Source organism: Anoplopoma fimbria, chromosome 7 (genome assembly GCF_027596085.1).
Source record: "Anoplopoma fimbria isolate UVic2021 breed Golden Eagle Sablefish chromosome 7, Afim_UVic_2022, whole genome shotgun sequence".
Lineage (NCBI taxonomy): Eukaryota > Metazoa > Chordata > Actinopteri > Perciformes > Anoplopomatidae > Anoplopoma > Anoplopoma fimbria.
The window spans coordinates 5,155,051-5,170,579 of record NC_072455.1 but is presented as its reverse complement, the minus strand read 5'-3'; the positions used below and the strand labels follow the sequence as shown (position 1 = coordinate 5,170,579).

General features: G+C 43.4%; 1 protein-coding gene across 1 annotated transcript in view; it reads left to right on the top strand.

The window, feature by feature from the left end:
* arhgef40 (Rho guanine nucleotide exchange factor (GEF) 40) overlaps positions 1 to 7,511 on the top strand; it is a 36,273-nt gene extending 28,762 nt beyond the window's left edge. Inside the window, 6 exon segments of the mRNA XM_054601684.1 lie at positions 708 to 887; positions 1,271 to 1,451; positions 2,705 to 2,815; positions 5,090 to 5,199; positions 7,033 to 7,076; positions 7,335 to 7,511. Coding sequence (XP_054457659.1) covers positions 708 to 887; positions 1,271 to 1,451; positions 2,705 to 2,815; positions 5,090 to 5,199; positions 7,033 to 7,059 — 609 coding nt within the window. The 3' untranslated portion in view covers positions 7,060 to 7,076; positions 7,335 to 7,511.
* Positions 7,512 to 15,529: the final 8,018 nt, after the last annotated feature.

Sequence of the window (15,529 nt, the reverse complement as noted above, 5' to 3'; positions counted from 1 at the left end):
AACTCTGATGGGGAGTTGCGACAACATCACAATGTCCGTTAACCCTGTAATCGGCGTGAACAATGAAGACACATTTTTTATATAAAAGACATGAGTCAGGCAGCCAATTAGGAGCAAGGATTCAGCAGACAGGAGCATCCATGTGAAAGAGGGATTTCAGCATGTCACCATGCAAAGCCCTGTAATTATGACGCTGCTTTGTCCTGTTCTTTATTGACTCGATAATAAGGCCTTGCAGTCTTTGCAGCGAGAAATGTCTCGGAAATTTTGGAGATAGATATTTAGTGTGTATCACCCAAAACGAGCTCCTGTCGATAACTTCATGATGACCTTCAGATTAAACGCAGTTTACTCTCTTTTGTGATGCGGAGCAAACTTTTTTGCACTCACTGGCCCCTTTAAAATGTTCTAAATAGTCTGAGATGAATCACTTTGTTTGTTTTAAGAATCCAGAACTGTAATCTGCCTTTTCTTCCGACATTTTCTTACTTGTTTCAACACAATTAAATTAAACTGGATGAGCAAAAAAAAAAAAAAAAAAAAAAAAGGTGAAAGATTTCAAGCAAGCCTAAATAGCCTAAATAGCTTTAAGATAAATTATGATGGTATCTTTTGCAGATTAAAGCCCTGGGCCTGGGCCTCGGGCCAAGATAAGTGCATCCTAACGTGTGTGTGTGTGTGTGTGTGTGTGTGATGTGTGATTTCAGATCCCCGTGTTGGAGCGTGGCGAGCTGGTGCGGCACGGCGAGCTGACGGTGTGCGGGGGGGCCAGGAGGAAGCGGGCGGGCGTGAGGAACGTTTTCCTCTACCAGCACGCCGTCGTCTTCACCAAACAGAAGAGCCCCGGACCGGGACGCACAGCCTACAGCTACAAACACAGCATCAAGGTCCACACCTCGCTCTCTCTCTCTCTCTCTACTCCCAACTCTGTGATTCACACACACACACACACACACACACACACACACACACACACACACACACACACACACACACACACACACTCACACACACACACATCATCTTTCAATTTAATGTTTTATTATCTCCCCACCGAGTGCTCTGTGTTTGAAGAGCTCTGAGAAGAAAGAGCTCTCTGTAGAGATTCAATTGAACTCATTTAACTTCATTTATTTTGGTTTAAATTTGACTTTTTCCAGCCAATTATTTCAGTCCTTAGACACAAGTTTTGGTCTTTTTTTAAAAAAAAAAAACATTACATTGTTCTCAGTCCTCTTGACTTTACATGTGTGTCCTCTTCCGCCTGCAGACCGGTGAGATGGGTCTGACTCAGAGCGTGGGCGGGGAGGGAGTGAAGTTTGAGGTCTGGGTCCGTCAGGCTCCTCGAATCAGAGACTGCGTCACGCTGCAGGCCAAGGACAGGGAGGACAAGGCGGCCTGGACTCACGACATCGCCCATCTGCTGTGGACGCACGCCATCAACAACACAGGTACGGTCTGACCTTTGACCCTGGAGGCCTCAATTTCAGATTCTAAAGGGAAAGAGCATCTTGGGGAGTAGACTCCACTACTGCACTGCTTTTTAATGCCTGATGAACAAGTGTTTTTTGGCCAGTAGCGCGAGGCTACATTAGCGGCTACCTGCATAACAAGCTGTTGGCATTCCAGTTGCATTGTGGGTAATGTAGGCGGCAGGTTTTGACGACGACGAAGAAGAAAGAAAGCATGGAATGAAAAAAGACAGTCAAGGATCAAATGCACGAAAACCGACATCAAAGAACTAGATGTGACATGGCACTTGAACGCATCGCAAAGGCAACAGCCAACCGCCGACTAGCAAAGAAAAAAAAAAACGTTCACGAAATAAAGCAGCGTCTGCCGAGCTTCATTCTAAATGACCATGTCAATGTTCACATACTTGTGTATTGTAATGATAAAATAGATGACGATGAAGATTAAAGAACCGTCTGTGTTTGCCCTCTTGATTTTAGTGGTTTTGTTGCTTTCCTTATTGCCGTTTCTCTTCTTGTGCACTGATTGGCTGAAGCTGAACAGCCAATCAGAGCGATCTCCCTCACCGAAGGGCCGAACCCGCCAATTCAGCACGTTTAATCGGCTAAAAAGCTGCTGGCAAGGGCAGACGAGTGCCTACAGTTTTCCTGAACCCTACATTATTGTTCTTTATAACAGATCCAAACATTATGTGGACAAGACATGTGAAATAATGGCTAAAGATATTGTGCAGGAGGTTATTTTAGAGGTTTACCAGATTTTTGGAAAGTATTTGTTTGAAAGGGGAAAAAAGAGGGACTGGACAAATCTGATTCCTCTCTGTGGAACACTATATGGGTTCTCTACTTCCCCGTGAGTAGCGATCCAATAACAACTATCAGCACCGGTCCAGTCTTCTGCTTGGTTGCTTCTCATTTGTTTATGTCCAGCTTTCAAAGCACTGCTGGCTATCACATGTCATATCGCCTCGGGGTCGCTTCCTATAAGGTGGTTCAGGTTACAGTATCATATCGCACCTTTACTTTGCGTTAAAGCGTCGTCGTTCCCGATGCACCCAAACAATAAACAAACAGAATTTTCTTCGTCCAGTTCTTCCTGGACACTGTTGTTTCTGTCGTATCCCTTTAAAAAAACAAAAATTGGAATACTGTAACGTGCTTATTCATACATTATATGATTTCTGTGTGTGTGTGTGTGATTTCTTGCATTTTTTTTGTGTTTCTCCTCCCAGAGTTGTGTCTGAAGGAGTCCCTCTGCATGGGGATTTCCAGTAAGCTGCTGCTGGACGCGACAGGAACTCAAGGCTCAGAACTGGACTCCATCTACAGCCTCAACGACAGAGGTAAGGGAATTCATCTGGATATTATACAAATCATGTGGGATGACACAGGTGCTACGAGCGCTCTGTGCTCTTAGGGGAGACGTGATTTGTAATGGTTATACTAAGGAAAACTCTGTGACCTAGTACTGAACTGACATGTAAAGCTAAATCACTGAAGTGTGCAGAGTCTTCCCACTTTACAAACACAGAAAGTCGACATCATTTTTCAGTTGAAACTGCGGCTTCAGGAAGTCCGGCCGGTTTTTATGTGACCAGATCAGATTACTGGATTGTTCAAATATACTTTTTTCGGAGCTCAGAGCGAAGTGCTGAGATTACAGACAGGAAACTAAACGGGTCCTGGGTGCTTCTCTCCCTGTGACAAGCTAAAGAGGTGGTATGTTTTTTTGTTTTTTTTTTCAATCTGGCAGCCCCGGGCTATTCTATGAATTTTTTGATATTTGACTCACACTGAGACATTTTGAAGAGCTCTGACGTGCCTGCAGAGAATATGTAGCTCAGTCAAAAAAAAAAGCACCTTTTTGCTTCTGCTGTGATCAAATCCCCATCAGAGCCTTCAGTCCTGATTTGTCACTTCCTATAGTATCTATAAACAAAACAAAAAAAAAAACCTTCTTAGTTCTGACACTTGGTTCACAACAATTATATATAAACATCACAGTTCTTGTGTTTTTATGAGCATGGTATTATATCAGCCGTGGTACTGTAGAAGTATTGTGATCCTTTACTTTAAGTCACTATGAGGAACTTTTGATCTTGGTTATGAAACAGTCAAAATTCAAAACTGACTCCTCTTTACGACCGACTAAGTAAACAAGACCATCAGCGAGAAGATTGAATATTTTCTATAAAGTTATTCTTAATGTTTATCATTGCTGCCACGGGGTTGGATGCTTTGGCCTTCAACCAACACAAAATGAAAGTTTCTCTTTGTAGCTTTAAGTACACTCAGCAAGAAAAGAATGAAAAAAAAATGCAGAAATACAAGTAAAAGCACAGAAAAAAATATCCAGAAGTATTAGCAAATGTACTTAAAGCAATAAAGTCAATTTATAAAGTAGCATAAAATCCAAACACGTGATTTAAGTAAAATACAAGTATCAGACTGTGCTGTACTTGAGTTTTTACTAAAACATTATATATGTATTGTTCATAAAAAGAAAATAGTGCTACTTTACTATTATTGTGTGAAGGATTTTGACCATATCGCCCATCACCATTCCTGTACCCATCTAACCAAATACTGAAATATTTTCTGATGAGCCACAATTAACACAGAATTCCTCTCAGCGACCTAAAACATCAGTGCAAATATGTGTTTAATGTTCAGTCGGTGATATGAATTAAGAGTCAATGAAAGGACAACCAAAAAAAAAAAGATCTTGCTCTGACAGTTATACTACTATATCAGCAACATTACCAACAGGTTTCCTGCTGAGTACAGCGAGTACAGTCAGAACTCCACCTGAAAAAAAAAAAGAGGAATTTAGCAACGGAGACAGAACCAAGAGAGGCAGATTGAGAGAAAATATGACCTTTGCCACAAAAATAACTCCTGGAAAACACGTCAACGTACCGACGCTTTATGACCCTAACACAACATCAACAAACGAGTCCCAAACATAACTATAATTCCTCAGATTCCTGCTCCTCCATGGAGTCTCTCCAAAGGCCCCATGCTGCTCCGAGAGCCAAAGTGATTTCCCATTCACGGCCCGGTGTAATGCGCATACTGCTCACCAGGTGTCTCATTGAGAGCAGCTAGCTCAGGATTTCAATGCATGAATTGTCCTCTGGGACAGAAAGCTGTGTTAGAAATTCATTGAACAGGATGAGGGGGGGATAAAAATGCCTCCTCTCTCTCTCTCTCTCTCTCTCTCTCTCTGACTCCTCTCCCTTTGTCTCTCCCACACCCAGGCCTCTCCCAGGTTTTTCCATCTCAAGAAAAAAACCTTATGACACAAGTGCATTTCTCTGCATTACAAAAGCGCACACACACACACACACACACACACACACACACACACACACACACACACACACACACACACACACACACACACACACACTACTCATAGCAATAGCAAAAGTATCTGTGCATGCAAATCATGCAGGATGATATCATTATTTAGCATTTAATCCACTACCTGGAGCAAAAAAAAAAGTGTCTAAAACCTGCTAGTTATGCTGTATTGTGATGCTATCTGTTAACCTATAACCTCTCTCTCTCTCTCTCTCTCTCTCACACACACACACACACTCTCTCTGTCTCAGTCCACAGTAGCTGCTCAGACTCCTCCTCTGTCGGCAGTCAGAAGGAGGGGGGATCCCCGGCGTCTGGGAGGGACCCCAGAAGGAGCTCCGGATCAACAAGTTACTCCCAGGTGAGGGGGGGGTCACACAGCGACACACAGTCCAGGGAATCCAAAGTGGAACTGCAGGATTTTTCTTTTTGTTTTCCAACTCAGGAATCTGCATTTTTTTTTTTTACCCCCAAAAAACAGTTCCTGATAGGAACTTTGAGATGGTTCCATAACTATGCACGGTCAAAGACGAGCCTTGAGACTGCAAATGAGCACAGCATTCTTTCAAACCATGCACCGGTTGTCACTAGTATCAGTTCAGTCGGCCAACTCGCATAGAATGGGTCGTTGTTATTATTATGCGAAGGCAGAATATGGAAATCATACGCAGCAGAAGCCAGTGGGAGTGAGGAACCTAGATTGTGGAGCCCTACAGGTGGATGCTGGGAAAGAGCGCGCGAGGAAGTGCCGTATGCATGAACTGTTGTGAACGTTAAAAGTTGCAGTAAATGACAGCATTTCCCCCAAAAAGTTTCAAAGCAAGAAACATGAGGTTGATGAGACAGAGAGTTAGTGAGAGAAACAAAGCATAATGACTAACTTTCACTTTCATCTTCGCTCAGCTTTCAGTATTGTAGCGTGTTGTCATGAAAGAAGGGGGAGTTCACTTTTGAAATATGTCATTTTGACCTCAGGCTTAAATTCTATTCGCAACACTCAGACCCTGTGTGTCTGCATGTCCATTCCTAGGTTGGTTTGAATACAATATATATGTGTGTTCGTTTTTTTTTGGGTGAATATGTGAAAAAGTCAGTTATGTTTAGGTTGTTTCATGACAGAAGGAAACCAAACCCCCCCCCAAAAAAAAACAGGGTACACTTAGCAGGGTGCGTCCCTGTGGGTTAGAGGTTAACATGGAGACCACAGACTGCAACATCCAAAGTTTGAATCCGTCTTTCTCTCTTCTCAAGTTTCATCTCTTTACTAGTACCTTCAAATGAAGGTATGAAAATGCGAAAAATCGTCCGCCTATTCTTTCAAGAATTTTTGCCCCAATTCAATAGCAGACAGTACAAAGGAATGAAGGGAGGAAAGGAAGGAAAAGTAGTAAAGTGTGCAATAAAGCTTCCCGGCTGGACTCAAACCAAAAACGTTGGAATCATAAATTGTCGACATGTAATTTTCTAAACAGTAATTTGAGCGATCATCGTGCATGGTTTTGTTTTTTTGGGGGGTAACTCCATTCAAAAAGCCACTTTGGATTTTTCCCTCACTATCAATCATGTGTTATATATCATACATAAGTTAAGATTTTTGATACATGTGCAAAAAAAAAAGGAAACTTAAATGTCCCTCAGCTGCCATTTGGACGTAACCTGATGTTCGAGATTAGTGGAGTCATTGTGCGACAACTGCTACAGTTTCAGTGAGGTGGTTTATGTAAAAAAAAAAAAAGAATAAAAAGGTGTCCTTCAAACAGAAAGATCATTTCTATACGTTAGTAAAGTGACCACAGTGAGTGTTTATCTTCTAAACTGTGAGTAAAACAGCAATACCTGCCTTCATGCTCCACGGTGGAGTTTAAATGAATTTGCTCTGTACACACACACACACACACACACACACACACACATTCTCTCAATCTCCTTATCTAGCAAACAGAATATGACAGATTGGCAAACAGACTGCTCTGGGAACAGATTGACAGACAGACGGACGCACGCGGCCCAAACAGATAGGGCAAACACACAGACAGCTATATACGCACATATTCAACAACAGAGGGAGGATTGCCGGCTTTTTTTTTTTGCGCCCGCGCACGTGCACGTTTTTTTTTTTTTTTGCACACTTTAGTGCAGAATACAATAAAAAAAAGAGATGTGACTGTTTCTGTTTTTCTTTATTCCTCCTCAGAGTCAGTCTCCCTCTACAGCCGTGTAACTGTCATCTCAACGAGAGTAAGTTACTCGTTTTATTACACTTTTATTTCATTTTTTATTCTCTCTCTCTCTCTCTCTCTCTCTGCTGATGCTCTCTTTATGTGGCACCACTTCCCTGCATCGCTCACTTTCTGATTTTACACCTTTTTACTGATTCTTTTTCTACTGAAACGTATCTTAAAGAATGCTTAAGAGTCATGCAACAACAACAAAAAGGATAAAAAAATGTTATATTTCTTTTATATGTGTTTCTTCCTGTGACTTTTCTTCAATCAGAAACTGGACCCTGGACTTCTTTCGAAGATCTACACATCTCTATTCCACCTCTGGGCGAGCCAAACTGGACTTTGAGGAGCGAGAAGATGAAATAAACCAACCTCAGACTCTTTTTTTTGAACCTCTCCCCCATGCTTGCCCTCTTTCCCCCCCCCCACCTCCTTAAAAGAACTAAAATTCCAGCAGATTAGCCTCAAAAGCAGCTGTTTTCCCTACATTTTTAACCTCCCGGCTCAGATATGAACCCAAAAGGCTGCCTCCAAAAACCCCCCCCCCAAAAAAAGGATCAAAACTGCCCTGTTCCAAAACCCTGACAAGCACCAGCGGGGACTCTCCGCGCTCCGCCATTTTGGATCTGCCAGTCTCAGTTGCTGGCAGAGTCATTGACACCAAAGGCACTTGAGCCACACAGAGCGGCCATTGTCTGCCCCGCGGCTCCCCACTAGGCCAAACCACTTGGTCTGAACCACTGACTGCCCCGCTGGCTGACTGTACGCATCACATGCTCCAGCATCTGATAATAAACAGGAAGTAATATGCAAAGGGGGGGGGGGGGCGTGGGGCGTAAATCCACCGTAGGATTGCAGATTTGGAATGTATTATGTACTTTGTCATTTTCATAACCGCCGACTGGAGTACTGTAGGCTTTTTTTTCCTTTGTTTTTTTTTTTTTTTTTCCACCCTTTGCCTGTGTAAAAATGCGTGGCATTGCCTAGGTGTGATTGCATCTATGTAAATGAGGCAGGGGTGGTGTGAGCACGCACACACACACACACAGACACACACACACTCACACACACACACACACACTCACAGCGTCCCTCGACATGCAGTCATTCTTATTGTTATAAGACAGTGGAGCTTTATTCACGTCCACATGCTCACAAACACTCGCTGTGGCCGCCTCAGAGCCTGGTACAGCTGCTAAATCAACAGCAGGCAAGGTTACATCTGATCACACACACACACAGACACACACACACACACACACTAACGCACATCGTGAGCTTCGCCTCGATAAAAGACTGACGGTGTCATAACCGACTGTTTGTTTAAGCTAATGGTGTGGTATTAACAGTGGCAAGGACTTAAGGGCGAAATGGCGTTTAGTCTTCTTTAAAGTATAACTTATGTCAGCAACAAGTGTGCTGATGAGGTATTTAATGCTATATATCTTTTTGATATTAGTTCCATATTTCTAAGTGCCAAAGGTATAAAAAAAAAATGGGTGTCTGTGCAATGTCGATTTGTGTACAAAGACGTATTGTGACATTTAGTCTGAGCTTTCCTGATCTCCATAAAATGGAGCGATGTGCCTTATTCTGGTTTTACTGGTTTTTCTGCTTGAGGCCAGAAGACATGAACTGCATTATTCTTAAAGAGGTAATTTGCTCAAAGAAAAAAAATGAACATGTTTCTTTTAAGACCTCTTGGTTGGTAATCTTTGAGATTCAGTTTGAAGAATTCTTAGTGATGCGTTCAAAGGCCCTCGTCATTGTGATGATAGTGGATGTTTTATCTTTAAATGAACAGTTTGACATATTGGGGAAATATTGTCACTGTCTTTAACAGGAGTTTGATGAGAAGATAGCCTAGCTTAGCATAAAGATTGGATACAGCTGCCTCTATCCAAAAGGCGACAAAAACTACCTGCAGGTGCCTCTAAAGATGCAATTAGTTAAGACTAATTAACACTTTATATCCTGTTGTTTTATCCGTAGAAATAATGACAGCTCATGGTTGTAGTAGACTATTTAACGGATGAGCACAGTAACTTCCTTGAGGTTCTCAGAAAAATCTGGTAATGCAGCTCCTGAAAAACTACACCTCATTTTCACATTTTTGTTTATGTTCAAATTAAACAAATCAGATTTAACATGTTTTTTGACGAGTTTTAAGAGGCGCTGGAAGGCAGATTTTAGTTAGTTAGGAGCTAGGCTAACTGTTCCCAGCTGCTACCAGTCTTTGTGCGCTAAACTGAGCTGAGCTAAGCTAAGCTAAGCTAAGCTAAGCATCTGCTTGGGTTGTCCACACATTGACCTTAGAAATGAAAGCGTTATCAATCTTTTCATCCTTCAGCTTTCCACTCTTCCAAAGAAAGCCAATAAGTGCATTTCCCAAAATGTTGAACGTTTTTTCCTTTTAAGATCTCATATCTCAAAACTGAATGAAACATATGATAAAAATAACATTAGTCATGGGTCCATTAGTAGAAACACATGTCGCACTTCTCTCAGCAGATTAGTGCTACATATGGAGGCAATGATATTCCTGGAACTCATCGTTTTATGTTATGATGCAGCAATAACAAAAGGTATCAATATATATATTTTTTTTTAATGATGATGTAGTTCATTATGAAGGAAAGCAAACAGTCAGCGAGACCAATCATCATCCATGATGGGATGGCATGTGTATCAAACGATATGGCGCTCAAGGTACAATATGAAACCATCAGGTAGCGAAAGCCAGCAACGGCGGCGGCGGCGATGGTGATGGCTGGAGGTCAAGCCCCGCCCCCTCCTACAGAGTGGCTCCAGCCTCAGACTGTTGCCATTATCAGATTTATCACGCTTCATATCTGCATTCAAAATCCCCCCCCAAAAAATTGCAAATGGCTATTGAGCCGTTTTCTGAATCAATATGTAATTTGTTGGCTCTGAGACGGGCGCCGCACACTTCACAGCCCGTAGCTGTTTGGTACACGCCGCTGTATTGGAAGCAACGTAATGAACACCATCGGTCATTCTTACCGCAGTATGGATCGTCATATGCAGAATACCCAAGACAGTATTAATGTATAGAAACTTTATTTTTATTTTTTACTCTCGCTCTCTTTTCCTACGACACACTCTGCCTGATGTTTACATTTTTTTTTTTCTTGGGAAGGAATGTGGAATGTTGGAAATGCATGTTATGTTAAGCTTACTTGATAACTGTACTGTTTTTTTTTTACTTTTTCTGTGTTGAATTAAAACTGGATGCAAGTTCCAAAACTTCTCAGAGGAGGATTTTCAGAGGAGGTTGGAGGTCGGAGGTGAACCTTGTAACAGGCCCTACCTCAAAATGAGGCCTGTAACCTTGTAGCCTTATAACTTGCTGTAATGAGTGGGATCTCTTCTGCAAAAAAAAAAAAAAAAAAAAAAAAAAAAAGCCAGCTGTGCTGCCGGCTTCCACCAGAACCCTCACAGAAAAAAAAAAAAAAAAAAAAAAATGAAAAAAAAAAATGATGATTAGATAACTGCATGTGCAGCGCCATATCAAATAGTTGCAGGGATCAAATTCTCTAAAGGAGGGAGGGCCCGTTTGAGAGAGTGTGTGTGTGTGTGTGTGTGTCCATCTGTGCATGTGAGGGACATAGAGAGAGGAATGAGAGATAAAGGGTGGGTAAAGTGGAGGGGAAGAGGGGGGGGACAGGAAGGGGAAGAACTGAGAGAGAGAGAGGGAGAGAGAGAGGGAGAGAAAGGGAGCGACATAGGAGAAGGACAGGAGACAGTAGGTGGGAATGATGGGAAATGAGCGAGGGCGAAGGGGCAGACAGACAGAGAGGCACAGTCAAGGGGGGGGAGAGGGAGAGCAGGAGCACGAGGGGGTGAGAGGAGGGGGAGAAAAAGAGAGGAAGAATAGCGAGGGGGCTTATAGAAAGAGGGAGACACAAAGTAGAGTTGGAACTTTTTTTTTTTTTTTCTAATGGGAGAGAAGAACTAAGAGAGGGGCCGAGAGAGCTGCAGAATGGATGAAGGAGAGAGAGCGAGAGAGAGAGAGAGAGAGAGAGAGAGAGAGGGAGAGAGCGAGCGGGGTAAAAGGGGGATGTTGACAAAGCAGCGAGACTGTGGCGAACAAAGAGAACGTGAAGAGAATGAGTCGGGGGAAACATCAAAGGGATTTTTCAGGCCCGGTTACCGGGACAACAGACATTTGCATGCGATTAGCTTTTTACATCATATTAAGAAGGGTTAGGGTGAGGGAGGGGGGGGGGTGATGCAGGGAGGGTGGAGGCAGGGAGCTATAGATCATACACACACACACACACACACACACACACACACACACACACACTGTATGAGATAGTGAGTGAGCGAGAGAGAGAGAGAGAAAAGGGGGAGAAAAGAGAAAAAGAGGGACGTTGGTCATCTCACGCGGATAAACTGACTTATAGGCAGCCAGCCAAGCGTTTCTTTTGTAAATGAGAGTGCATGTTGGAGGGAGATACAGTAATATGCCGGCACAGACATTTTGGCAAAGGGAGGTCAGAGCAGGCAGTGTGTGTGTGTGTGTGTGTGTGTGTGTGTGTGTGTGTGTGTGTGTGTGTGTGTGTGTGTGTGTGTGTGTGTTTCCTGCTTTGAATACAAGTTAACAAATGATTTAAAGCACTCAGAAACAGACTCTCAAACTGAAAACATGAACACTGATATCTGGTTTTACAGCACGATTAGTGTGTTTGATTGTTGTACAAATTCTTTAATATATATATTTTCTTTTCGTCGTCCGGGCAAAAGAACAAACAGTCACGATTAATGGTGATGACATAGATTGAGGGTAAACCGAGCGGATGTGATGTAAAAAACTGATAATTCATAATGTTCAAAAGAGAAAAACATGTAATTGTTTCCAGATAAATTGTTCCTTTTTTGGGGTTGAGAAAATTCCCCTACTTCTTAAGTTACGTAAACCAATTGGATAAGCAGATTAATCCATTGTCACAAAGCTGAAAAACCCGCGCTGACATTTTCGGAGATGCATGTTTTGTTTTTTTTCCACAGGGCAGCGACCGATATGCTATTAATATACAACATCATAATATGGATCATTATTATTATTATTATTATTATTATTATTACCGATATATATCCTTAAACTCCAATAACGGAGCGCCATCATCATGATCCCCACACACACGTCTAGACACAGGTATGTATGTGCATTGCATATTTGTCGCCCCAAAATGGATCCACAATACACAATAAACACACATAAACACACACACACACACACACACACACACACACACACACACACACACACACACACACATGCATCACTCTGTCAAAAAAAAAAAAAAAAAAAAGCACCTCACACAACCTTCCTGCAATAATAAATGCCATTAAACATGTTTCTATGGGCACACACCCTCCGGCATTTTACACATGTAATATTATCCCGCCACATCTCTCCTCCTCCTCCTCCCTCCTTTCCTCCCTCCTTCCTTCCTTCCTTCCCTAGATCCTGTCTCTCCATCAATCCACGTCCCCCGACCCCCTACCCCTCCCTCTTCCCTCTCCATCTCCATCTCCATCTCTTTCTGTCTCCCCTTTTCTATCCGTCCATCTTCCTCCCTCCCTCTTAATCTCCACCTCTCCCTCCTCGTATCTCTGCTCTCCCTCCTCCTTTTTCTTTTTTTTTTTTTTTAATTCATCCTCATCCATTCCCTCCTTTCTTTCTCTCTGGCCTGCTCTGCTCTCACTCTCTCTCTCCTCTCTCTCTCTCTCTCTCTCTCTCTCTCTGAGTGTGTGATGCTTCAGTGCCCTCTGTATTGTGGCTGCATTGTGCCAGTAGGCGTCGCCGCGACAGCCGTTGTCACGGCAGCATTGTGATGGGGGGGTTGATGGTGTGTCTGTGTGGGGTGGTGGGGTTGGGTGGGGTGGGGTGGGGGTGTATTACAGTATCAATACCCTGACACTGCGACAAAAAGGACAGCAGCCGTAGCCACATATCACTCCACCTCTGCACTCCTCCTCCTCCTCCTCCTCCTCCCCCGTCTCTCCTTCCCTCTTTCCTTGGACCCCCCCCCCCCCCCCCACCCCAACCGCCTGCCTCCACCTTCCCCCCAAAATCAATTCCCCCTCCTCCCCTCCTCTCAATTGATTTCCCACCATATCTCACTGAATATGTACATATTGATCCCCCCTCCGTCTCCTCCCTCCGTCTCCTCCATCTCCTCCATCTCCTCACCCCACCTCAGCCTCATCCCTCACTCTTTTCTTTCTCTCCTTCTCTTGTTTTTACTCAAGTATCTATCAGATTTCACCCCCACCACCTCATCTACGCCCCTCCACCCTCATCTCTCTCTCAATCACACACACACACACACACACACACACACACACACACACACACACACACACACACACACTTTTCCTCATCTTTCATTTCATCTCCACTATTCTCCCCCCCCCCCCCCCCCCCCACTCCTTCTCTCCCATCACACCTCCCTCCCTCCCTCCCTCCCTCACGGCTGTTTTCTTTTTGTTTTTTTGGGGGGTGTGTGTGTGTGTTTGTGTGTTGTGTGTTGTGTGTTGCGTGTGTGTTGCGTGTGTGTGTGTGTGTGTGTGTGTGTGTGTCACCGTCTCACTCACTCTCTGCATATTAATTGGTGCATTTCTGCTGCGGCGGAGAAAACAATCAAAGCGTCAGGGGCGGGTGATGATGCCATTGTGGCAGCCGCAAACACGTACACATATGTACCGCCAGCATACGCACAAACACAAACAGATAGCGAGGACACACACACACACACACACACACACACACACACACACACACACACACACACACACACAAGACACACATAAGTTCAGTCGCAGAGACACATTAACAGAAAGAGAATGCATACATATATCACCTCTACACACATTCATAAGCTGCTGATGTGCAAAATGTGCTCTCACACACACACACACACACACACACACACACACACACACACACACACACACACACAGACACACACACTCATATAGCACACATTGATTTACTATGTACACACGCTGAGACAAGCATGCACTGCACATGTGCCACAGACTTAGTCAGTCACTCTCAGATACACAATGGCAGGCTTACAATGGCTGATCCAGGAGATATGTTCTGCGTCAGCAAAGACATTTGAATTTTTTTCCGAAGCCAACATTTACCTTCACACAGCGTTGGAGCACGTCGCGTTTAAATATTAAAAAACCGAGGCCTTCAGCTGAGGAAACGTACAATTTTGTATTTCTGCCATATGTTTGTGGGAGAAAAAAAAAGAAAAAGCCAAATGCACGATGGCAGAGGTTACATCTGAATACAGTTTTAGACCCTATTATTAAAAAGAACAAACTCACAGCGATAGAGTGAAGCGAACAACATGTCGAGGTGAACGTTTCTGCACAAATCATTACTTAACAGGCTGTTCAGCCGGCTTCTTTTCTTTTCTTTTTTTTTTAATTCGTCGATATGTTCTGTACGTCGCTCCTGTTACTCTCTTTGATGAAAGGCAGAGAGGTGGTGGTGGTGGAGGAGGCGCGTGGGCTTCACCACTCCACGAGCGTCCTAGCCCACGTACTGTGGATTTGACTCTCTGCTCTGCTGTGTTGAATTTCAGCACTTGAGACGCTAAAAAAATGCTGTTGTGTGGATGGAGCAGATAAAACAGATGGTGAGGGTCTAATGAAAATACTTAAAATGAAAATAAACTTCCCAGAAAATGATTATAGGATGCAACTTCCAGGGTTAAAAAGGCCAACATCTGGATTCCAATTGAATCGGATGTCAAGTTGGTGGATAAAACTTCTTTGTCTCTAGGCAACAAGTCTTTAGAGTCTCAACTTTTTTAACTCAGGGTCCAGTCCTCGGACCACAATGCCCTTCACATCCCAGTTTTCACACCACAGGTCCGCTATTAACAGTTGAGCCACACATGGGCTTAAACGTGAAAGTCTCGCTGACACATGGTCTCACTATTCTGCTTATGAATGACTCGGCAATTCTTGCTCTTTTGCGCGTAATCTTTTCGGCATGCAGTCGGTGCTGACTGCGATGTAAACGCATAGGTGTGATACGCTCAGAGCAAAAGAGAGAGAGAGAATATAGTCCTCCAAGGCCACATAGGGAGGTGGAGGTGGAGGGGGAGGTGAGTGGGTCAAACAAACACAGGACTTTTAACCAGGAGACCAGTGTTCGTGTCCCCAAAAGAGTCATTTTTAAGTTACCTTAGCAACGTTTGTGACGAGTTTTCCGCACTTATGTTTCGTTGTGTGCTTTTTACTTGACTTAATTTTAAGCCCGACCATGATATTCTAACTAAAACCTGGTGGTATTTACTAACTTTGACTAACATCGGCGTAAAATGACACGTGAAAAGCAAAAAGATTCTTATCAGTACATGTTGTATGTGCCTAAAATGTGGTGCTATTTTAACAACCTTCCCATGAGGTCGG